Genomic DNA, 25,375 nt, shown 5'->3' on the forward strand with positions numbered 1-25,375 from the left:
TCCAGTTATGACACATTTCAGCATCAACCTTTATCAGAACCGACAGTATCTCCATTGCAACCTACTTTGAATGGTACACATCTCATTATTGATCACACCACTGGGTCCCATATACTGCATATACTGTACTTTGTATATATATATATTAGTGCTGGGCAACGATAACAATTTTTAATTGCGATTAATCGCATGATTTTTTTTTGCGATTAATCGCATTGTTATGCGCAAAGTTCAATAATGAATTCAAAAGTAGTGTATTGCGCACTTTTATTTTAAAAGTACTGCTATATGAACAAAAGTGCAATAACATTTGGTTTGCAAACACTTTAAACAAATAAGGTGCTTTTTAACAGCAGTATTCCCTTTACACAGTAGCAGTTAAAATACCTTAATATTGTCACGTTTGATCCTGTAACGAGACGATCGCAGATTGAAAGAGATAGCAGACAATGTCAGACTCCAAATAAAAAATGTAGCACCGACAAATCAACACTAGACATCTTGCTTATTTTGTGCATCAATTAGCAATGAAATGCAACAACGCACCAACCCGAAGAAACGCTTGTTTGGGTGGGGGGGATGGGGGGTTTAAAAGGGGCTGGATTGTCAAATTACAGCCGAACGTCGGCGCTTAAACCTCCCAGTTTTCGAGTCCACTGTGCTCGAGTGAAGTGCCCGTCAAAACAAATACAATAAAGGAATCTGTCCAAATACCCACAAGCACACTGTACATGTAGAGGAGCGTGAGCAGCCGGATCTCTCTTGTTTATGTCCCGCATGGTCTGTTAACTAACTGGGAGGTTTTATCTCTGTCGTGTGTCTTCTGTGTTCTCCGAGCAGTGTCATCAAAACAGTTTCACCGCTCTACTGTAGTAATCATCTCCTTATTACAGGGGGTTTAAGATTCAAACATGTCTGCTATACACCTGTTTCTTTACAAGTAATGTCTGTTCCAAGAAACACCAAACCATCGTAATCATCATATCTCATGTCTGCATTTCATAGTCAACCGCTTGTGCGCGCTTTAGAGGTGACACTACAGTTGATAAGCGATTTTAACTACTTGATATCATCACATGAGACTTCCCCAGTTGAAGACAATTATATTTTGTTTAAATATGCAAATGAGGCATTCTCTTATTAAATATGTGCTAATTTGCATACATTTCCAGAACAGAAACATTGGATAAAGCCAGCTTCAAAATTATTTATTCAATCTTTTTCTTGATGTATGTGAGTCAAAGGATTATCTCTTAATAAAAAAACATTTTGCCATGTTTTTAGAAATCAAATATTGTATACATCAGGCTATGAATGATATATGAACAAACCCCTCTGTAAAAACCTTCAGAATACAGATAGGAATGAAACTGGAAAGTTCGGTGTATATAAGTGCTAATGAAGTGGAGATTTCTGGCTCACAGTCTGAAGTAAACAGCCTATAAAGACGTGTTTTGTAAAATTACATACATGTTGAAGACACTACAGGCGAATAGGGTGAAACAATGTACTAGTAGATATCACCATGAAACTTCCCCAGTTGATTACTTACATTAAGACAATTATTTATTGTATTGCAATTTTTCTGAAATGTTATGTTTAAATATGCAAAGAAAAAGTAGTTCCTGCATGTGTTACTTCTAGACTAGAGAACTGCAATTCATTATTTTCAGGCTGCTCTAATAGTTATATTTAATTGAGCAGTGCATAGAAACAGTGTTTAGCCTGTGGTGTCTCACCTTAAATACCGGCAACTTTGTCATGACCTACAGTTATCAATGAATCAACGTTTCTGTATCAGGAACGCGAGTGGCAGATTTCTTCCTGTCCCTCCATCAGGTTGCGTAATAGGTAGATGTCATTGGTGTGGTTCGGTCCTGTGGACACACATGTCCCCTCCCCGCCTGCCATGAGACTCCAGCAGTGTGACACACCGTGACAGACTGCAACCTGACCGACACATGCTTTTTCTCCGTTTCACCCTTTTCGACACCACTAGCGTGACGCCGCCCTTCTTCGTTCCTTCCCACCGCGGCGACCTTTCCTTGTCCGTCCGCGAGGCACGCCGCTGCTCTTTTCTCCTTCTTCTTCTTCTTCTCTCTCTCTCTCTCTCTCTCTCTCTCTCTCTCTCTCTCTTCCACTCTTGCCTCTGAAACGGACGCCCGCTCACCTCCGCTCCTTTTCTTTCTCTGCATCCCTTGTATTCATTCCTCCCTCTTGTTTCCCCCTTCCTCGCCCGCTTTCCTTGATATCTCTACGCTCTCTGTTTCTCTCTCTCTTCCTCTTCCCCTCTCTCTCTCTTTCTCTTCCCTGCAGTCTTCCGCGACCTCTCAGACCACCAGGCAGTGCCCTTTGACCCCGGCCAAGATGGTACCGTCGCCCTCTCCCACCCAGTCCAGCCCTGCCCTCCAGACCTCTTCCTCTTCTTCTTCCTCTTCTTCCTCCTCCTCCTGTCCTGCACTCCGCCCAGTGAGACAACCCTCCTTACTCGCCTGCTTTTTTGTCTTCTGTGCCGCTTTATTGTTTTCTTCATGTATTGTTTTTCAAAAGTACTGTTGGATTTGTTTGCTGAGAAAAATGTGAAGAATGAAGTATAGAAGCCCTGGCTACTCCTCACTAGCACTGGTGGAGATAATATTTTCAGTTAAACTCTCCCACTTCTGAGGAACCGATTTGGTGCCTTTCTGGACCTTTTCCCTGTTTGTGCGATTTCTCATCATACTGTACACACACTAAGGAGGCAGCCCTTCAGTGCAGATCATAGACTGTACATAAAAAGTGAAAGTAGGCAGCATGACGTCACCCATTGGTTTGTTGGACTGCAGTTTTGAGGCCTCGAGTTCACCATTTTGGCCATCGCCATGTTTGTTTTTTTTTGCAATCAGTGAGCGGAGGTGACCATATTTGGTACTGCGGAAGAGTGACGTAGAGGCTCCGCATACGGTAGTGGTAGCGACCTGTCAATCACAAGGTAGCCCCGCCCCAAAGCATACTCCGCTTTATGGTCTATTTGACTCTAAATGGACCAGAATGTACCAAATGAACATCATGCTGTATTGAAGAAGACTTGAAACTAGTTATTGAGACCATAAACTCATGTTTACAATGTTTACTGAGGTAATAAATCAAGTGAGAAGTAGAGTAATTTTCTCGTAGACTTCCATACAATCTGACTTCTTTTTGCAACCAGAGGAGTCGCCCCCTGATGGTCAGTCGAGAGAATGCAAGTTTAATGCCGAATATAGCCGCTTTGTGCAGATAGAAGTGTATTTTGGCTCGCACTGCGCTGCAAGGCCGCGTCCACGTATGTGATCCGTATGCGGCTTGAGCGACCAGACCTTCGTGCATTTTTAGGGGCGCATTCACACCTGTGTTTAGAGCTGTCCGCTTTACGATTGCATCACATATTTTCCTCGCAGAGTGTGAAAAACAGGCCCTGAGAGATTCAAAAGAGGTGATGAGGGCTTTTGGAGTGAGAGAACGCTGATGGCGCCTTGATAGGAGGCGTCCCTTATCAGGTAGGTGACTGTGAAGAAAAGCTTCGACGGCCTGCTGTCTCTCCCAGCCTCTAGCGTGCCACCGCCTCCCCTTTCTCCCCCCCCCCCACCCCCTCCCTCACTTGTCTGTTAAGCGACGTCCGCCGAAGTCAGGACACCAGATGTGACAGGGAGCGCCGCGGCGCCTGCCTCCTGTTCTCCGTGGCCTTGCTGCGAGCGAGGCGTCACGTCCTGTTTATCTCTCTGTCTCTTCCTTGCCCCCCTCCACAGAAGGTCCCCGCTGCGCCGGCCGTGGCAGTGGCGGCTCCGCAGCAGGCCCCCGTGGTGGCGGTGGCCCCCCAAGCCCCGGCCCAGGCAGCCTCCCAGCCGACGCAGCCTCCTCAGACGGGCATCGCCGTGAACCCCGGAGGTCCCATCGTGTCCCAGGTCTGTTCCCTCTCTCTTCCCCCCGCCGCCCACACTTCACCCTCCAGGGCGCAGTCAGGCGCTGTCACACGGCCGCCAGCGGCTGCTGGCTGTGTCACAAGCTTCAGCCTCTCTCTCCCCCCCCCCCCGGACCCAGCAGCCTCGCCGCCTCGTGCAGCTGGCCCCCCGCACCGAGAGTCTCACACATGCCCACACACGTTCACACTCGTACGTTCACACGAGCGCATGCAGACCCAAGGACACACAGACGTAACAATATTCAGACACACACACAGACTTACAGATGCAGGCTTGCATGCATATTCATAATCGGCACAGAGGTGCAGAATCACACACACACACACACACACACACATACTCTCACATCTCCATATATATATATATTCAGGCCGGAGAGCCCTCTAAGGGGCCACAGTTTGTCGCCGCTGGCAGTTTGAGTAGACAGGTGCCATGTCTCATTTGGCTACAAAGATGACCGGGCAGCGTGCTGATTCTTTACCAGTCCTGGTAGTTTCATTCTGTAGCATCTCTGCTAAGTATTAATAAAAGAAGGGCAGCATAAATAAGTTCCTCTCTGCTCAGGATTTGACCCGGAGCCTTTCTTTTAACGCCAAACTCTGATCCTACATCGGCACTAATCCCAGCATCCTAGTAACAAAAGAAGATAATTTATTCAAACGTTGATTAGTACTTCAGAAGTAAGGTTTGAGCAACTTGTATCCCTTGCTGCCAGCTCTACTCAGATTCCCGTCATCGGGTGAATAATCATTTTCTTGCCTCTGACAGGAAATGCAGGAGAATGTCAAGAAGTGCAAGAATTTCCTGGCCACGCTCATCAAGCTGGCGTCCCACAACTCTCCGTCCCCCGAGACCTCCAAGAACGTCAAGTCTCTGGTTCAGGACCTGCTGGTGAGCGTTTAAAAAAATGTACAACAGACGTCATGGAAGTATTGTGCTTGTGTAGTTAAGAGAGTTTATTTTGGTGCTTCTTTTCCGTATCCAGATTGAATCACAGTGTTTATTTAATCGTGACTTACCTTCTATTTTTTTTGCAGTTTAAAATATTCAACTGCATGGAGTCGGTCAGAGTGGACACCTTTAGTGTGTTGTTGTAATGAATATTTTAGACCTGTCGATGGCAGCATGAAACCCTCCTTGCTCCAGTTGCACATTGATGAGCTGCGACCTGAGGTGCCAGGATTGGAGTTGGGGATGTCATCATGTCGCGTTGTGCTCTAACTTACTGTGTGGGCTGTCTTGTGAACTGGTGTTTATACTTTTACCCCCCCCCCCCCCTTGACAGGATGCCAAGATCGACCCGGAGGAGTTCACCAGCCGGCTGCAGACTGAGCTCAAGTCGTCTCCGCAGCCGTACCTGGTGCCCTTTCTCAAGGTGTGGTCCTCGCTTCTAAACCTTTTTATTTATTTTTTAACCTGCTCTCCATCAGCTTTATAAATCTGCACTTGTTCCCTGACCTCGATCCTTTACCCTCACCCTGAAACAGCCTTTTCCCTACACTTTGCTGGGGCCCAACTTTGACAGATAACTGGGCCCCTCAGCTCTAAATTCACCCCTAAAATCAAACCGTTAACTGCTCCCTAACCTGCCCCTTAAACCACTCCCTAAACGTGGCTCCTCAAGCTGGCTCTCATGTATTCTCCTAAACTCACCCCCTAAAGTAGCCCTTTCTCTGGCACCAAGGCCAGTGATGGCCAGGCCCCTGACAGTAGAATGACACACACACACACACCCCTCTGGCCTGACAGTGGCCCCCGCAGCCGTCCCTGCCAGCAGCCGGCGGTGTTTTCTCCAGCCAACTGCGATGAGCGTCACATCAAGGCCGCCCGACGCGGCCACAGACACACGATGTCATGCAGCGTTAGGCCGCTTACGTCAAAAAAATCTGCCTGAAATAGTCGGTGCGGGGCATCAGCTCCTCAGGTTTCGTCAGTGGTTATCAGATAACGTGTTTCATGTACGGCATTTCATTGTCGTAAAATCAAATTAAACTGAAGAAGGAAATGTTTACGACGTACAGTATAAAGTGAGACATCTCAGCATCTTTACCCTGTAACCATGACAACATGCACGCTAAGCCAGCCAGTGACCACACCACCATTTGCTTTCTTTTCCAGCTGTGTGTGCATGTTCATTCTCTCATGCATGTGTGTGTTTGTCCGCTCTCCGACTCTAAACCACCGACCTCTCTCTGCCCGTCAACAGAAGAGCCTCCCGGCCCTGAGGCTGTCCCTGCTGAGCAGTCAGCACATCCCGACCCCGCAGCAGGGAGTCAAACTGGCGCCCGGCGGCCCCCCTCCCGCCGTCGCGGCCGGGCCAGCTGTCCACGTGCGCCACCCCAACAGCGTCAGCATCACGACGGGTGGCGGCGCGCTGCCCGCCGGGACGCTGGGACATGCAGCTGGCGTGGTACGTACGGAGCCGGCCGGGTGGACAGTGCACACGCATTGTTTGCATCTACAGTTTAGATTTGAATTGACTCGAAGGGGATCCAGAGAGGAGCGGAACACAGGAAGTACAATGTATCGCAGTCCACAACAAGAGCAGTAATTCAAAATGTGGATGTAAAGTGTGTGAGCTAAAGAGGTCAGGTAATGCACGTGAGACAAATATTTACCCACAGTATTCCTACATTCAGTAGGAAGGGGCTGGAATGTGATGGATGCAGAGCTGCGGGGTGGGGGGAGGGGGGTTTCAATGGTTTCAACTATTATTTTTATTTTTGTTTATTATATATATTTGGGCTTTTCTCATTCAATATATCATCATTTTCTCATCAAGTGATACTTTGATAAGTACTACCTGGATGCTGTCTTGGTTGAAGCTCAGGTGGTGACGCTGTGACGGAGGGACGGACACGCCGCTGTCCTCCAACTCCAACTTTTCACCAACAAAATAGTTTACCACTAGAATTATTTGAAGACATAAAACGTTTTGCACACGAGGGCTTTAAGTGCAAGTCTACCAGGGGGCGTTCCGAGACAAACCACTATCCTCTGGTTGACTCTACTTACTAAGGATGAGTGCGTGTGCTCTATCCCAGTGAAAGACCCCCATTGGTCAGCCGTTCCCCCTGGCAACCTGACGAGTAGTACCCAAGGTTACGAGCAGTTCGTTCAGTGACAGTGTGGGGCGGGTCCAGCAGCAGATGGGTCAAGCGAGGTCAGACTCAGATTGGTCTGGGGGGGGTGTGGAGCTGGAGGGTTCCATCTTTCTCTTTTACATTTTTTTTTCCGAACTAGTTTTTCTTCTTTTTTTTCGTTCTCTCTCTTGCTTTCTCTCTTTCCTTCTTTTTTTGCATCCTCTCTCTCTCTCTCTCTCTCTCTCTCTCCATCTCGTCCCAACAGTTTCTCTCACTGTATCTACCCCCGCATCCCTCCCTCCCTCTCTCCCTCCACCCGTTAACCGTTGAAGGGTGAAGCGAGGTAACTAGGTCAGCCCCGGGTCAATTTTTAAAGAAACGTGGCGGCCGCAGTCCATGTCCAGAACAGTCCTCTGGTGTCTCTCTCTCCATCTCTCCCTGTCTCTCTCTCTCTCTCTCTCTCTCTCTCTCTCACGCACACACACACACACATGCATGCATAAAACACCAGCATAAGTCACAAAACACACAAAACATTAGTAAATGATCGCCCCCGGCACATCAACAGTCTGAAAGCAGACGGCTAGTTGAATTAGGCTCTCGTACCACAGTAGCACGGGTAACATTTCTTACAGTAGCACTAGTGTGGAAAAGTGGAGCAGTTCTAACTTTACGACTATTACTACTATGCATCGGGATTTTCAACATAATTCTGTAACTGGAGGTGGTAGGATATAGTTTGGGTTTAATGTGATTGTTTTTATTGCAAGATGTCAGAAATATGTCGAATAATATTGGTACTTTAAAATGATTTTGTATTTAGGTTTTGAAAAGAATTACACCACTAGTTGTAATGAAGAATTGCTGGACCTCAAACCCCCTCAGGGCAAATGCTGTTTGGTGGGGAATGAATGGAGACCAGTAACTAGGCCACATCACTACACAGCAGTTTGTTCTGCACTGCAACAACGGGTGCAGATGTAAAAAAAAAAAAAAAAAGTTATACTTACAGTATATCATTAGTAACAACCCTGTCCTTCAAATAATATAACAATATCAGAAATCGTAAGAAGGTCGACAAAGCTAAATAAGAACAACTGCAACCTCATAGGCTACAACACATGTGTGCAGACACTGACTATCAGCCACAGATGAGCGGGTGCACCGTGCATGTGCGCCGACACGTCTTGCGGCGCTACCAGTTGCGTGGGTCAAATGCGTGTGGTCTTGACGCGCATCCATTCTGAAATATTAGTACGATCGAACAGAAGAGGTCACTGCGGAGACAAACACACGTGCTCCTCACAGCTAACGCTAATAGAGTCTCTTGTTGAGGAAGCAGCCGCCCTTTATGAAGAAGACCAGTGCTGTGGAAACCATTGGTGTGTGAAAAATGTTATGTCATTTTTTATTTACAGTCATCATGCTGGCATCTGTCATTTAATAGTCACTTTGTTTAAAAGTAGAACAAAAAGATCATTTTGAAATGAAAGTTTCAGTGTCTTCCTCTTTAACCGCCAAACACTCCACCTGACTCCCCCCCCCCCCCTCACCCCCACCACTCCCTCTCTTAACTGTGTCGCCTGCTGGCCAGAGGTGCTCGCTATCTCTTGCCTGCACTGAATGTATACCTCCCCCCCAACCCTCTGTGCACCCCCTTTCCCTCCCCCTCTCGCAAGCCCCTGCAGTGGATCTCTGGGAAAAAAATGGCCTCTGTCCTTTTTTTTTTAAATTTTATTTTATTTTTTTTTCAAAGCAGCTTGAACAGTAATATAGCATGTGTCAGGGAATGGAAAACAAGGCTAAAAAATATGCAGCAAGAAGCAAACTAGTAGGAATGGATGGCTGAGCCCGAGGCCGGGCCCGTGGCTGCTAGCAAGGAAGGAAGCGACTCTAATAGCCGAGCACAGCACACCCCCCCATCCCCCTCCTGCTCCTTCTCCTTCTTCTTCTTCTTCCTCCTCCACCACTACCACTTCTTCTTCTTCTAAACTACTTTTTCACCGCAGCCGTGACTTCTTATTGTCTCACGTGGGAACGCGAATGTAGGTCATGTACAGTGACAGGAATCCATCCTGAGCATTTCACATGTCTTACAGTCAGAATGGAAATCAGTACACAAAACTCGGACCATTTCTTCCAACTAAGTCTGCAAAGAGAGCAAACGGTGACCCTCCCCCCCCCCCCCCCCCAAATGATTCCTCTCAGGGAGGGCGTTGAAGTGCAGAAGTTCAGTTTTTCTACTTCTTAATCTTAATCTCCCCTCTCATTTACGAAGTTGTTTCATTCTTTGAAATGCTACAGTTAAGTATATATTCTTATTTTGTTGTTGTTTTTGTTTTGTTTGTGCTTCCTCAGGGTATCAAGACAGCAGGCACCGTCGTCGGGGGCCACGTCCGGATGCCCGTGGTGATCACGCAGTCCGTCAGAACGCAAGGTAGGACGTCTTGCCAGCGGGCCTTCTCCAGCCACCTCCAGATTCAATCACATGCACAGTTATTTCAAACTCAGCCCGACCTTCTGGTTGAATATAAAGAGCCAGCGAAATGAGTTAAACAAAGGTAGCCATTAGTGAAACCTTCACAGTTCTCTCAGTAGGCTGTAAGATGTGTAAACAAGCAGAAGCCACAGAGAGAACAGGTGCAAGCTTTTTTTTTTTTTTTTCTTCTCCTGTCTGGTTATGAAGCCTTCTCAAACATTTGCGCTGCTGCTGCTGCTTACTCACACTGATTCACAAACAGTCTTCCCAACAGAAGGCCCGCAAATATCGCCCCAGCACCAGCCGGGCGTAACGCTCCCCTAAGACGAGCTGTGTTCTCTCAGGTGGTGTGTGTGTGTGTGTATAATGTGTGTGTACCTATTTTTGTGCGTGTGTGTGTGTGTGTGTGCGATCGGAGGTGCATACAAATTTGATCTGCCCCCTTCCCTGCGATCGCCTGCAGTGGAAGATCTGTAGGTTGTTTTATGCCCATAAATTGGAATGCGGGGATAGTTTCTAAAAATACTTTGGCCGTGCCTCTCGGCGAGGAACATGCCTGTTAAAAATCAAGTTTAAATTCACTCTGGCAGTCCTTGTGCCTCTCTGGGAAAAAAAAAAAAGGAGAAAAAAAACCCTGTGTGTCTCGGAGCGGGATGCGTTCGGGGAGTGTAAGGAGAGGCCCGGTGAAGCGCAGTGGTATTGACAGAGCGACGCTCCTCAGCGCCGACCTGGGGAGGGCGACAGTACCGCTCCCCGCCCCCCCAACACCTCCCACCCCCCCCTTTACCCTCCATCCACCCCTGCGAGGATGACAGAGATGCACTTGAAGGTAGTCGTTAGACGGGAGGATGTTTGACGCAGATAGAAGGGGACATTTCAATGATAACATTACTCCTTCCCTGTTTTGTTTAGTGTTTTCTTCTCTGTCCACCCCCCCATCACTTCTTCTCTTTTCTTAACAGGCACAATGGGGAAGGGAGGCCTCATCCAAGCGGGCAAAAGTCCCGCGGGCCTGGCTGCTGTTCAGATCTCTGGGAATCAGAAAAACAAGCTCAACGACCCCGGAGGAGGTTCTTTCAGGTACAACTTTCCGACTGCTGTTCCCGGCAGCCGTCACATGGGGGCAGCATTTCACTAAGATGCCCCCCCCCCCTCCAACTGCGTGACTACAGGCTACACTGTCAGCTAAGGACTCCCAGTGTTTATCCCAGTTGCCTGCACTGGCCACCTCTCTCTCTCTCTCTCTCTCTCTCTCTCTCTCTCTCTCTCTCTCTCTCTCCCTCTCCCCCGTGCACCCACCACATAGCAACACACCAGCCAGCCAATAGATCGACCCCTCGCGGATCGCCCTCTCGTTGTGTCAGTGTCACACAACCCGTCCTCGACAGGATCACAGAACGAGCCGCGGCTTTAATTTGTATTTTTTTTGAGAAACGAGGTAATTGCGTCCAGATGGTCGGGAGTTTTTCTGGATGCGGTTTTGAAAAAAAAGAAATACCTCTCGGTTAAGTCAAACATACGGCATTTTAGCCCGCGGCTCCGCTCTCCCCGTCTCCACCGCTTCAGCTGGGCTTTTTGTCTCAAAACATAAAAGGTTCATCGCCCACATGCTGGCCTCTGTGGTTCATGTTCTGCGCGAGGTCTTTGCGTGTTTGTGTGTGTGTGTGTGTGTGTGTGTGTGTGTGTGTGTGTGTGTGTGTGCAGCATATGCGTGCTGGTGTGTGTTTGCATATACGCCTCTCTTGTTTGTTCGTGTTTGTGTCCCTGCTTGGATGCACATGAACATATGTGTATATCCCTAAAGATCTGAGAGTATTGTTTATGTGTCAAAATGTGTGTATGCGTGTGCTGACAGGAGCAGGGGTTTTCAGGGTTGGCCTGGTGTGACCCGGGGGGAGGGGGGTGTCCAGAGGAGTCTAGGTCATGCGGGCCAACGGGTTCACGGTAATGGCTGCCGTCTCCCGAAGGGGGAAAGGCTGCCGCCCCCCGAGGCCCTGATTGATAAATCAATAAATCTTTAGCTGCGTTGGTAATTAAGCTGTCAGGCTCGCTTGTTACTGTCGACCGCTCTCTCTCTCTCTCCCCCCGCGGTGATCACAGCCACCCCCCCGCCCCCCTCGGCACACACAGACGCGCCGGTTTCGACATAAGCCCAATAACGCACAGCACCACTGTCCCGGAAGAGGCACGCCACTGACATTCCGCAGCGTAGATTCCCTTTAATCAAGGTCACGTGATGATCTGCCTGCTCTGCACTTATGTGTTGGACAAGCCAAGTCCCCGAATCCATGCGTTTGTCCCCACGTGCAGGTAGCCTGCTTTGTTCCGAGGACGCGCTCCCGCTGAACCTACTCGACTCAAATTTCAGTCAAACTTGAGGTCGCCGAAGCCGATCATTCAACTTTATCTTCGTCTCTCATTTGTTTCTTGTTGTTTCGCTCTTCTTCAGTCTTGGAAACCGCTACACAAATATATTTTTACTATCGTCTTCATTCTTAGTCCGCACCGCAAACTTTGCAAGTTATATTTATTTTCAACTGCTCAGGTGCGATTCATACACAAAACATGTTTTCCCATGACCTTTTGCTACTTTTCAGCAAAAGTCAAACATGAAAGAGGAGCAAAACGTCAAAAAGCGTGAAAATGATGAAGTGAGAAAGAAAAAAAGAAAGAAAAAGTACTTCCTGCCTGGTCGGTCAGCGTCCACCAGCCTCTCGTCCCACCGGGCCTGCGCCGCGTCCATGTGTGTGTACGGCTGTCACTCCGAGCCACCGGTCCCAGCAGGCCAGCTGTAGCACAAACACACACATGTATATACACACTGCGGGGCTTGTGGGGTTTTCCAGTGCAGCTCCAGCCTTCTGTGTAAGTGCTTGTGTGGCTCTGTGTGTGTGTGTGTGTGTGAGTGTGAGTGTGTGTAGTAGTTTACAGTACAGAGTGAAAGCAGCTGTCTCTGTGCCCCCCCACCCCCTTCATCTCTCTGTAAACACTCAACATCCGCTGTAATCACAGGCGAGCCAGCCGAGGCCCTCAGCCCTCTACCAACCCTCCGAGCTCAGCCCCCCCCCACCCCCCTCGAATTTCGACCCCTGTTCCCTACGCGGTGGACACACACATCCGCGTGCGTTCAAAAACACGGGAAAAAGATGCGCACAGATAACGCACTCGGAGCAAACGCTTTTTTTTTTGTTTGCCAGTCACTGTTGCCAGTGGGTTTTTAGCCCACCAGCCCTTTTTTTCCCATCCAGCAAAGTGAGTTCATTCTGCCTTTGTGGTTAAATCCTTTGTTGCTCTTTAAATTGCTATGTGATGTAAAAAAAAAAAACAGGCTTTACAAATAAAATTGGACTCAATTAGACCTCAAAAGTACCTCCCAAAAACTGGTTGATGCAGAGACTTGGAAGCACAGCAGCCACAAGATTAGCTTGTGTTTGGAGTGGGTGCCACTATAAAGAGAGAAAATTGGTGGCACTTTAACAATAGGAATGTCTGGAATATATTGTTCTAGACGGGCCACATCAAACCAACGTATTTGTGGCATACGTCTTCATCAAAACATCTATAACACACCCAGGCAGCTCGAGTGCGGGTGGTCCATTGAATTAATGGTCACTTAATAAACACGGAGACGCTTTTGTTGCTGGCTTTATTGGCCCCTCTCGTGCCACCGGTGCCTCCATCCATCGGGTCATAAAACATCCCATCGGCTGCCTCGTGGAGAGTTCTTCTCCAGGGGTCCGCGGCTCTCGGTGCTGGGCGCAGCAAGCCTGCACTGGCACGGCCTGGGTGTTAGTCACAGGGATCAATCAGCCCCGCCAATGCCTGGGCCTGGACCTTCATCCACAGGGGTAGGGGGTTGCTGCTGTATTGATGCTGGTGATGGTGAATGCACCCCCCCCCCCCCTGTCCATCCACACGCTCAAACACGCACAGCCTCTAAATGGCAATCCTCTCACCAGCTATGGCGTGCGCCCTCGCCTGAAACACAAGCTTGATATGGAAACGACATGCATATGTATTCATGGGAGCCTGGCGGCTCCATGTCCCCGAGCCAGCCCCAACCAATAACTGAGATTTTGCTCTTTAGCTTCTGCGGTGGAAGCTAATTGCATCTCTGCTTTATTAGAGCAGAGGTGTAGCGGGGAATATTTAGCGTTCCATATGTCGCTCCCTTCTTTTAGTGTCAGACCCGTTCTCTGGCTTTCCCGTTTTGATTTGAACCCTGGCGAGCCCAAACAGCCAGAAATCAGACCATCTGAGAAAAAGGAACGTACTCCGAGTATCACCGGTGCTCTTGGGACATTTGGTGATGCTTGATGTTCCTATACAGTGGTAGCCAGTGTAGTAAAGTAATGTAGATTGTGCATCAAATAAACTCTGACTAGTGAAAATGAACAACACTTATTTCTAACTCTCTGGGTGAAATTGGAGCACAATGGAGAAAAGTACTTCTATGAGTTATTATTGTTAATATTCACTATTTCATCAGGGCAGTTTGTGTTTGAACAGATCATTAAAGGTGACAAAATTATAAATTCACTTTTATGTTGTTTTTTTAATAGGGATACACGTATTCGCTAAACAGACTAATACCATGCATCATAACTTGTACAGTATTACCTCAGTAGTTTGCAGGAATTACACTTGTTAATACAGTTAATAGTGAGTTTTTTTTCATTTAAAAAAACAAAAAAAGGATATATATATATATATATTTTTTTTTTTTTTGTTAAATACCAAACTAGCTATGCTTCAGATTTCCATTTACAACATTTTAATAATCTGTCCAACCAGGTCATCTACCCGAAAAAACGAATAACAATTAAAAATATTTACGTGTATATAAATAGTATGCAATTCATATATAATTCATACACAAGGCCCACAACCTATTTTAAGGAAATAATCTAATCTAACCTGTTGTGTTGTCTCCCGTCAGCCTCAGCATTCTAGCTGCCGTGCTCAGCTTTGCTTCAAGGTGCGATTCGTTCAACAGATATATATGTTGCAAAGCATTTTCATCTACCATAATTGCACATTTCTCCACAAATGTGTTTTTTTGTTGTTGTCACCATTTCTTAACATGTGAAAAGTAACTGATACGGTCATCATGGTTTAAAGCCATGGAGGTAGCGACGTTTCTTCTTAACCAGACTGAGCATGGCCTCGGGCGTGTTCCTTTTCAGGACAGGCCAAGTTATCCACGAGGACGTGATGAAGAAGGGGTGCACGGACTGAGGTGCAGCACAGGGTATAATCCTCTGTATCCCTGCCTGTGTCGTTATGTAGATCCTCTCTGTGAGGGCGTAATTAGACCGCAGCAGAGGAGGGAGAGAGAGGGGAGAAGTTAGAGGTGTGTGGGGTTCAGGGAGATGCTCTAATCGTCTTTGTCAACCTCCTGCCGTGGTGTCAAGTTTCATATCTGCTCTCCGCGGCCGGCACCCAGGGAGCGGTAGGGGGCGTAGCGGGGTGGAGCGTGCCCACGCTCGGGAGCCCGAAAGAACTCGGTGCCCCCCCCCCCTGCGCTGCGCACACACACACACACAAAAAGTGCAGAGGCGCACGCGACGAGCTCTGTCGCAACTGACAGCGGTGGCATCGGACGCAAATGACTGTGGAGGTGAGCCGGTGAGTGCTTAGAGGGGCCACTCTGTGTGTGTTCTGCGGTTCTTTGTTCCCGTCCGTCAGAGCCACTCAGAGGCACCGCTGCTCGCTCTGGGCCAGTCCCGTAAGCACAACATGCCCCCGCTCGGCTTAATTCAGGCCAGAATCACAATAACTACCTGCCAAGTGCTGTAATTGTGTGTGTGTGTGTGTGTGTGTGTGTGGGGGGGGGGGGGGGGATTTGTCTCGACGACAACTCCCAAAGAGAGTCGCAGCCTTTTGAAGGATGCGAGGACCTCGTTTATGGCTTCTTCCACGTCTCTGCTAATGTGAAGTAACATGTAAACACTGTGAAATCGGCTTTATGCCTGTGAGAAATGACCGGTGCATCAAAGAAAAATGGTGAGGAAAGCGGTGTGCAAATAGAGTTTGTTGACATTAGCACTTGGCCAGATTCATCACGGCTCTGCGCCAATCCTCAGGAGCATCCTTAGCTCCGTCCAAACGCTCTTCATCTCCCCGCCTCGCAGAGCGCCGACACAAATAGACCCCGCAATGGGAAACCTGTGCCATTAAGACCAGTGCACAGCCCTCTGTAACAAAACCAATGCGTGCTGTCAGCCAAGGAAATATTCATGAATAAAAGCAGGAGCATATGTTGATAACGTTAAGACATGAATACTGATATTAAGGGTTTGTTTACGAGGCTGTTCCTCCGCGCCCAAGCTGAGTTCTTTTTAATTTTTTTTTCTTACATTTTGTCATGACCCCCTGCACTACAGCCCAAAGCATGTTTCTCCCAACAGTGAAGGGTGTAGACAGAAGGAGACAGCGCAGACAGACCAGCCAGTAGGAGTCAGTAATGCTGCGACAAGGACAAGATCCCTAAAGACAGCTTCCCAAAGGGGCCTTTCCTCAGCGCTAGCCGGGCGCCCAAATCAGTGTGCGACCTACACTGACTTTAGTTCACTCTGAACTACCTTGTACCTCTGCTGCAAGTCTATTTTAGTGTTTCTTCTGCAACAAGATATGTTAAAACTTTAAAATCTGTAATCAGAACCAGATAGAAGGCATCAAATCGCCAGAATGCAATACTGGCATTATGTTCTCAGGTTGTCTGTCAGTACGTACGTATGTTCTAATCACAGAATTTTCTTTAAATTTGGCACAAACTTCCACTTGGACTCAAGGATGAACTGTTTCGATTTCGGTCAAAGGTCAACGACACTAGCAGTGTTTCCATTCACTTATCAAGCAAACTTTAAGCGAACTTTTGAAATGTTGCAAAGAACAGAAATGTGAATTAGGTTTGTTTCCATCAAATGGTTTGGAGTGAATAAACTTGGCTACAAGTAGTTTGGTCAGACGTTGGTGCTGCAGGCTACGCATGGCAGTAATCCGGCAGTAAACCGAGTACAAGGAGTAGAGGTTGCGAACCGGAAGCAAAACAATCAACGAGAGAAAAATGGAGAGACGTCTTCAGGAATTTGTTTTCAGTTGGACAAGTGTTAATTGTACTTTCATGTCAGCTAGTGTTGGCCATGTTTTAGATTGAGAATACAAGCATTGGCATGATTTTGGAATATTCGAGAAGACGGCGACAGCAGAAGCTGATCAGCCAAGTGAGTCAAATGTCCACTACGTCAGATTTTACTGGTCAGTTCGGCATCCCATTTAACGCTCTAACTCTTTTTCGACGAAAGCAAAAAAGCGTCTCAAGGGAACGTAAAACTTTATTGAGCAAATTGAGGAAGTTGTATGGAACTGTGCGATACTTCAAAATGCTCATATAAAACACGTGACTGGAAACACGGCTACTATGGCCTCGCATCTGTCCCATTCTCGCGAACGAAATATCTCAGCAAAGCCTCGAAGGACGTTTGGCACAAATGTCCACCTCAAGGACTCAACGAAGAACTGATTAGAATTTGGTGGTCAAAGGTCACCGTGACTCAAGAATTTGGATGCTAATTGTGACAATTTCTCACAAACGTCCAATAGGATAAAATGATGAACAATTGGGACGGATGGTTGGTGGGCGCACACAACTGCGAGATGGTAATTCTAGTGCCAATATCATTGAGTCCTCACGACCAACGCATCACTTAATACCATTGCGGAGGAGAGGATTGAGTTGCATCGTATGTATTTGGCTAATCTACCATCTCTCATGTTGCAGGGACGATGACGACATCAACGACGTGGCCTCCATGGCCGGGGTGAACCTGAACGAGGAGAGCGCGAGAATACTCGCCACCAACTCTGAGCTAGTGGGAACGCACATCCGCTCGTGCAAAGATGAGGCCTTTCTCCATCCGGGCCTGCTCCATCGACGAATTCTGGAAACGGGTAAGGCGGGTGCGCCCCGGCAACGTCGAGACTCATAAACCTTTTTAACTCTTAAACGTTCTTTGCTGCGGTTGGAGAACGTTAGCCTCTCAGATGTAAAGCGGTGGTTGTAGCAGCAAAAGAACATGTACCTCTACGCCTCCACTCTCAGACAACAATCCAAAGCTGAAGATCCAGGCGGTACTAGTGATGAAATCCCTGACTGTTGTCTTTCTGCGTGAGGAACGTGTTGCGTGTTGTTTCTGTATTTATAGTGTCATCACTAAAGACAGTTTTTGATTTTTCTCTCCTTCAGCGCTTCAGTCTGAGCCTTTTCTTGTTTGGCCTCGGCTTCAATTTGATACACTTAACAATTCTTTCACCTCCTTTAATGAATTCTTCAGTGGCTGTCTGAACTCACTGGACCCCAGGCACACACATAAATACTTTATGGGTTTGTCTTTTGAAGGCTGGCTGTCAGATTGTCCTCTGGACTAAAGGAACAGAGTTTAGAGGAATAAGACTTGGCAGTGGGATTTTGATTCTTTCTCTCTTCTTGTAGTGGATCTTGACACTCCGAAGGCAGACGGCGTTGCGCGTGCTAATCGATACAGGCGGAGGGGTCTTGGTTGGTTTGCAGCATCACACCAGAGTGATAGTGTCGTCGTTACCTCTTTTTTTGGCACCGGCAGTCAATCTTATTGATTGGGATACACTTCAGACTCCCGCCACACGGTGAAACCTGTGAAAATATATACTGAGCGTTAGTACTCGAAGTAAAAACAGAGCCTAGCATCTCGCTCCTGTGCATCGGATCAAAAAACACACAGCATAATTCCACGTGACGGGCAGTCTGGCGCCCTCGTCTTGTTTTATCTCAATTAAAGTATCTGTAGTGTGGCAACGGAACCCCGCAGGTCATGTTTCCTTACGTGGACTCTTGGCGTGGTTGTTATCCCCGTCACCTTTGGGGCTGAGGGGTTGTTTAAAAATATAAATCTTTCCAGTGGGGGGGGGAACGCAGCATGATACAGGGGCAGGAGGCTAGGGTGCCCCCTGCTGGGGAAGTGGCACTTGTGCAGCTTTGTTGTGTCAGTGATTGGCCTCTCTGCGCTCTCAGCTGACAGCAGTCCGAGGGAGGCTCCTCGGGCCTGCCAGCTCCGCTCAATCAGAAGAGCCTCGGCTGCACCACTCTCCTGTGTACAAGCACCAAGTTCCACTCTGCTCTGCCTCTTCATTTACTACTGCATTCCCCATTTTTTTCTACCACTTCATTTAATTTCTTCTAAAAAAAATCCTGATTCCAGGAGAGGATGTTAGTTTCCGTCCCCTTCTTTATTTTCCTCCTTGTGTCTCTCCATGTCTCTTGTCCTCTCTTTTATTTGTCCCCACCCCCCAACACAGACCAAGTGTCACCTCTCCAGAAACCTCTCTCTCCCTCCCCTCCTCATATCTCTTCAGGCTGGTCCTTGAGCTGCTGGGCATGGGGGGGGGGGGGGGAGGCTGTAGCGTTTCTGAAGCTGCGAAAAAGCACTCCACCCCTCCCCAGATCAGGAACCAGAACACAAGCACAGCTGGAGCTCTCCAAGTAATCATAGTCCACTGAGACTTTTAAGGTCCACACACACACACACACACACACTCTCGTGCACAGACATGCATGTGTGGGCTTATTGCATAAAACACTGGTCAACACAAACATGTTAGCATTCTAATTGTAAGACATGAGCTCCAATATCTCTTGGCATCAGAAATTCTTCAATAAAAACACAGTAAATGTAGAGCATCAAAAGTCTCTAGATGTTGTGCATGGGTGTCAGGAATGTTGCCCTTGCGTTGGCAAAAGTTTGCTGCGCACTATTTTTAAGAAAGGGGGACTGGAGGAGGAATCAAACTGAGGCTATGTCAGAGTCCTAGAAAGGAGATTATCAAACCTGGTCTTCCGTGGTCACAATGTGAAATTCACTCCAGATCACAAAACACTGCACTTACATTTGACCCTATCACTGAGCATCATGGGGTCATTAGAGTTTGTTAATAAGGTCTGTGTGTGTTTCGTTAATCTTTAATAAGTTTAATTTCACCTCGGCTATGGAAGTGTGGTTTCCAGTGTTTGCTTTTGGGAGTCATTTGTTCCCTCTATGTTCTAAAATGTTCTAAACAAAAAACTGTGCATCATATTTAAAATGGATGCGAACTGTAACACGGATATAACTTGGTGCCATGGCATCGCTGCTATTTGTGGCTGCACTGGATCTTGACCCCTGATGTGCAGTCGAAATTATTTTGTGCTGAGTTTATCCCGATCAGCACATGCGAGTCTATCAGCTACTCAGCTGCCCCGAGAGGACTTCAAGTATCTCGGGAGGATCTTGGGTTATTATATATCCGTGGGCAGAGAAAAAAAAAAAGAATAGTTTGCAGGTATTATAGATACAAACTAGTGTAGTTGGGTCACTCAGGACCTTTTCCATGTTCACTGCCAGCTACTTTTCAGGGGGACCCTTGTTGCCATGGATACCATTCAGTTCTATACTATATAAATATTCAAGTTACCAGGCCTCCATGCAGATTGTGTCTCTCCATTGGATTTCTCGATGCTGTCTGTTGTGTTGAAAGTGACGAGCAGACAGCTGCAGTAGTGTTATCTAACAAGAGCGCATGACACACAATAAGACCTATGATGGTTATAATTCGTGGTTTACATAGCTCCTACTTGATATATCGCACTGATACCCTGTAATAAGTCTTACCACAGAAAGCTCTGCAACTGCACGTGTAAAAAGCAGCGGATGCATGCAGATAGCAGATGGGCATGTTTCCATACGTTGTTGTGTGTGTGTGTGAGTATACGGATGCGTTGCACACATGCACACAAACAGTGAAAATGCACTGCCTGGGTGAGCTCTTTCTGCAAGTTTAACGCCATCTTTGTGTCTTTATATTCCTTAAAAGGAAAACCATTGACCCCTTTTTCTGCCAGTAAAACTGACATATTTTGTGGGCATTAATTAACGCATTAATTGGCATTAATTAACGCAGGCTGGCAAGTTTTGAAGGCTTATTTTTTATAATGGCTGAAGAAAAGAAAGTTTCTCTCAATATGTACAGTCACTCACTTTCCGGAACCGCAAGTGTTACCGGGAATCATATTAGCTGACCCCCTACAAGGAGAGGGGAGCAGATGGGAGCTCCGCAGGGGATGGCTGGTTAGTTAGCTAGCTAACTGGCTAGCTAACTGGCTAACTAACGCTAGCTCTGGAGATGGGCAAGCTAGCCAGCTAACTTACCAGCCTGCTCTCCTCCTGGTGAAGTAGTCTGCCAATGGGTAGGGGTCGGCTAATATGGTTCCCGGTAACACTTGCGGTCCCGGAAAGAATTTCTCTCAATATGTACAGTCACTCGACTGTACATATTGAGAGAAATTCTCTTTTCTTCAGCCATTATAAAAAACAAGCCAACAAAACTTGCCAGCCTGCATTAATTAATGCCACCACCTACGCTCCACCCACGAAATACGTTAGCGAGTCTCCAGAGCTCCCGTCTGCTCTCCTCCCGGTGAAGAAGTCTCCTAGCGGCTAGAAGTGGGACAGAGGGACCATAGACCCAGCACTGCCACTGGCCACCAGCCTACTGCTGGGCTCATTTTCTTTAACCAGTGTAACGTTGGCATGAAAGTAATCATGACGTCAGCTGTGAACGGGTCTATAAAGATAGTGACAGATCTCAAACATACAAGGAGCCGCACTAGTAGCTCTGTGAGTCTGTACTTTGAGTGAAATGCTTACTCCAACGCTAACAGGCTAATGTTTAGCAGGTATAATGTATAACATGTTGACCATCTTAGTTTAGTGTGTTTACACCTTAACATTTACTAATAAGCATTAAACACAAAGTACAGTTTAGGCTGATGGATGTAACTACTTTTGCAAGTATTTGGTCATAAACCATTGTATTGGACACATTTTTTTTTTTACCTGAATTTGGTAGAGACGTCTTTTAACCTCGCGCCGCCATCAGGTCCAAAAAATAATAACAAATTTCTTAAGATGCATTTTCTGGGAACCGTGGATATCTGCACCAAATCTCATGACGTTCCCTCCGATAACTGCTGAGATTGTTCAGTCTGAAACCAAAGCGGCGGACAGACCGACTGACGTTGCCGTGCCTAGAGCCATATAGCTTGCATGGTTAAAAATTACACATATTTCCACCCAACTGGAGATGCTACAATCTTTGGTTCATGTTATTCCTGTTATCTTTTCTGTGTTGTAGAAATTAAGCAAAATATCAAAGCGTTTTAGTTCATTAGTCTGTTTCTAGGCCGTTTTTTTTCTAGGTGAATAACAGCGATTTGTTTCAGTACAAGTCCAAGAATGTGTGTTTTGCTCACAGTAATGTGGCTCTCTGGCTAAGTCTCTTAAACTTTCTATGAAATATTAATGTCCCTGAAAGATCTTATTTTTCAGGAAGCAGAAGCCCATTAGTGTTTTGCGTTGACCTTGTGACATTGCCACATGTATTGCCCCTGTAATTATAAGGCTAACAGGGCTCCCTCCATCCTATTTCAAAGCTCCAGCGGATGAGGAGTATATGTATTGTTCGGCTGATTTAAATAATTGGTGTGGTTTACTTAAAAGGGTGCCAGAGAGAAAATTATGGTAATGGAATAATTTAAAAGGAAGTTGGAAACAGATAGTAACCCCACCAAAGTCTGTCCTCCTCTCTTTTGTTATGACTTCAGATGAGTTTTGCTCCAAGGAAACTAAATTATCCTTCTCCTGTGAAAAAGAGATGGGCAATGTCGTTTACACACTCGAAGGAGCTCAGCTAGTAAAGCCACTCTGGAATTTGCGCTAAGACTGTGAAACAAATTAACTTTTCTGTGCGATGAGTCCTATTTCTGGGAGTTAATTGCACGTACTAATCCAGACAGTTTATCTGTGCGAGTACAGTAGATGTGTGTGTGTGCGGAGAATCAAAGTTGCAATCTTCTGTTGGTGTGTTTTTATGGGATGTTATGTGTGTGTGTGTGTGCGCGCTCGTAGCGAAACAATTACCTTCTACCTGCTTAGCTGTTGTTTTTCTCGAAATGGCGAGTCGTGGAAGCGAGTGTAGTGATGATAAAACAATCAGTTTTAAACCTGTTTATCCCTTTTGTAAATTAAATGAATAAAGGCCGTGTTATAAAACTCCCGGATGGTAAAGTGGAGGATCAACATTTCAACTGCAACGGAATCAGTGAGGCGAATGGGGTTTTGATTATGAGAAGCAAAAGTACTAACTGTACCCGATTGTGGGTATTGAAGTGATATTAATAAGGAGGTACTGATCGCAAACGTTTCGTCTCGTCCTCAATGTGTGTGTCCTTCACAGCCAAGAAGTTCGGAGTCACAGAGGTCCCAATGGAGGCGGTGACGTTCATCTCACACGCAGCGCAGTCGCGACTTCGAACCGTGGTAGAAAAGGTTTCTACCATCGCACAGCACCGACTGGACTCCTGTAAGGTGGGAACAATGCAACCACACACACACAAAGTAGAGATGTCATCAAGTGCATTCTTTTATTTCTTATTCAAGCTTTTTTTTTATTTTGCCGCACACCAGATAAGTCAACTTTCCCATTCTCTGCCACATGTTTTAAAGCTGCTTAGCCTACTTGTTAAGGTGCAGTTGACACTGGGAGAAATTAAAATATTCAACCTGTAATCCTGAGTGTAAATTCAAAGGCAGCGGGCAGGTGGGCAGGACGAAGTGGAAGCTTATACAGTGTTTTAGAGAAACCTCACTACCCTCAATTACCGGCGTTGCACTCACTGTAGCCAATCGGCATCCCTTCCTCCCTGCTGCATGTGCTACTTCGGGCGGCTGTGGCTCATTAATTGCAGGGTTGGTGGTTGTGTCATTGTGTGACTGTCATAGGCGAACGTGGCAGTCAAAAGCAGTACATTGTTTATCTTCTGTGCTGGTTCTCCTGTCCGTTTGCCCAAAATGGGGGCAGGCCGACCCCCCATCTACTGTAGGTAATACACTGACTATTGATAAGTATATATTTATGTTTGTAGCAACATCGTCATACAGAATACTCACTGGAGTTTGGAAAGAAACTTTATCAGGACATTCGAGCACACACACACACACACACACACACATGCTCTTAAACACACAAACTTGAATATGGGCTGGTACGCTCCCAACACTCCCACACAACAGACACGCAGTGCCATGCACACAAACGCACTTTTATCTGTCTCGCACGTAAACTCAAAATGCAAGTGTACCACTAACATAAACACATAAAAGTTAATATGAGAAGCCTTTTTTATTTTTATTTTTTACCTTTTAAGTTGATAAACAAGAGTCAGTCAGCCAAAACTTGAGGTACAAAAGAACTTCCAAGCGCACGTCCTGGGTACTTTTCCCGTTACTAGTGACTCTATCTCCCGTAGCCCTTGAATGCAGCTCTACAACCGCATTTAATTGGTGTACATTAAAGCGCAAAACCCAACCCGACTGCTAGCCTGAATCTCGGCGAAGTGGGGGGGAAACTTTGAAAATGTGTTTTATTTTCTCCTGACACCGAGAATGGAGGAAGAGGAGGAGGGAGGAAGAGCAGCACTACAGCTGTCCCCATCTTGTTTGGCGCTTCTTCTTCTTCTTCTTCTGTGCGTTCGTTCTTTTCCCTTTTTTGTGGTTTTGAAAATGAGGTGTGTGTATATGTGTGTGTGTGTGTGAGAGAGAGAGAGACACGGAGCTCTGTGAAGCCACTCTGTTGACATCAGCGGAAAAAAAAGAAAAAGGGAAAAGACCAAAAGACACACAAAGCGGCCTTAAAAGAGCAACCGGGCTTCGATGGCGGCGGCAGGAGCTACGGCAAGAGTGCAGGCTCAGCGCTGCAACAAAGAGGAGAGAGAGAAAGAGTCGGGGGGGAGGCGATGAGCCTCCTCTGATGTGTCTTTGTGCTCTGTGCCACCCAGCTCCTCTCATCCACACACAGACCTGACACACACACACACACAGATGGAATAGAGAGGGATGTAGAAAGCTGCATAGGTGACACACAGACATGTGAAATACAAGCCATTGTCCTATTAACTTTTGATGACCTACAAAAGTTGTGTTGTTTTTTTTCCGCACCTGCCTTTCCTTTTCCCAAGTGGGAGGGCGACGGCGCCATATGCAAAGAACATTCGTCTTCTTTAAATAGACAAAAAGTTAGTGTGTGTGTGTTCACATCTGTGAGCAGACCGCTGACGTCCCAGATGAGCTGTGTCCTGTGCAGTTAACGATGAGGGTATTTTTATGCTCATGAGCAGGGCATACCAGACTCCTTCATTACCATATTTATGATTGTACTTCTAGAATTTAATTGTGATGGAAGTCAATCTTTTCTTGATTGAGAGCGGTACGACTCACGCATTGGCAAAGGATGCAGAGAAGAACTTCCACCACAATTGCAAGTCAATGTAAACACCTGGACAAAGTGTTTCAGAAAAAAGTCTCTTTCATTTTTACGACAACAACAAATTACAAACTTCAAGTAAAAAAATGATGAAAAAAGACAGCACTTCTCACATGTGTTAGTTAGAGCTGGGGACAAGTTTTGGAACGGGTTTTGTCCGCTTGCTGTTTCGCCTCGCTATATTTGCCTTCTTTTATTTTTCAACACCGTGCCCGCCATGTTCGCAGCTTCCTCTTGGATACGTGTTTACGATCTGGCACCTGGTCGCTATGTTGTTTTTTTTAATAGACGGCCAGGAGCATCCGAAACACAGCAACATAAGAAGAAGAGAGGAAATCCAGGCAGAGGGGCAGGGTCTCTGCAGATACAGAAGGGACGATGAAGAGCTAGTTTATTTTTTAGGAAATTCCTGCATAGCATAACTTTGGCTTATATAGAGGACTGACCTATGTAGTATATTCTCTGCACGCTTAATTGTG

General features: G+C 46.7%; 1 protein-coding gene across 7 annotated transcripts in view; it reads left to right on the forward strand.

Moving 5' to 3' along the window:
* The window catches only part of LOC142933553 (transcription initiation factor TFIID subunit 4), a 77,148-nt gene that overhangs the window by 6,467 nt on the left and 45,306 nt on the right, over positions 1 to 25,375 (forward strand). For 3 of the 7 annotated variants that reach the window (XM_076077680.1, XM_076077682.1, XM_076077681.1), the window contains exons 3-11: positions 2,317 to 2,469; positions 3,768 to 3,923; positions 4,710 to 4,832; positions 5,227 to 5,316; positions 6,148 to 6,351; positions 9,383 to 9,461; positions 10,466 to 10,583; positions 17,287 to 17,456; positions 22,812 to 22,942. In XM_076077680.1, the coding sequence (XP_075933795.1) occupies positions 2,317 to 2,469; positions 3,768 to 3,923; positions 4,710 to 4,832; positions 5,227 to 5,316; positions 6,148 to 6,351; positions 9,383 to 9,461; positions 10,466 to 10,583; positions 17,287 to 17,456; positions 22,812 to 22,942 (1,224 nt within the window). Of the gene's footprint in view, positions 1 to 2,316; positions 2,470 to 3,767; positions 3,924 to 4,709; positions 4,833 to 5,226; positions 5,317 to 6,147; positions 6,352 to 9,382; positions 9,462 to 10,465; positions 10,584 to 17,286; positions 17,457 to 18,896; positions 19,052 to 22,811; positions 22,943 to 25,375 lie in introns of those variants that run through there. The other 4 variants (XR_012947604.1, XM_076077685.1, XM_076077683.1 and 1 more) reach the window with 4 other exon arrangements.

The sequence above is a fragment of the Anarhichas minor genome, unplaced genomic scaffold, assembly GCF_050575085.1.
Source record: "Anarhichas minor isolate MPS153535 unplaced genomic scaffold, ASM5057508v1 ptg000062l, whole genome shotgun sequence".
Taxonomy (NCBI): domain Eukaryota; kingdom Metazoa; phylum Chordata; class Actinopteri; order Perciformes; family Anarhichadidae; genus Anarhichas; species Anarhichas minor.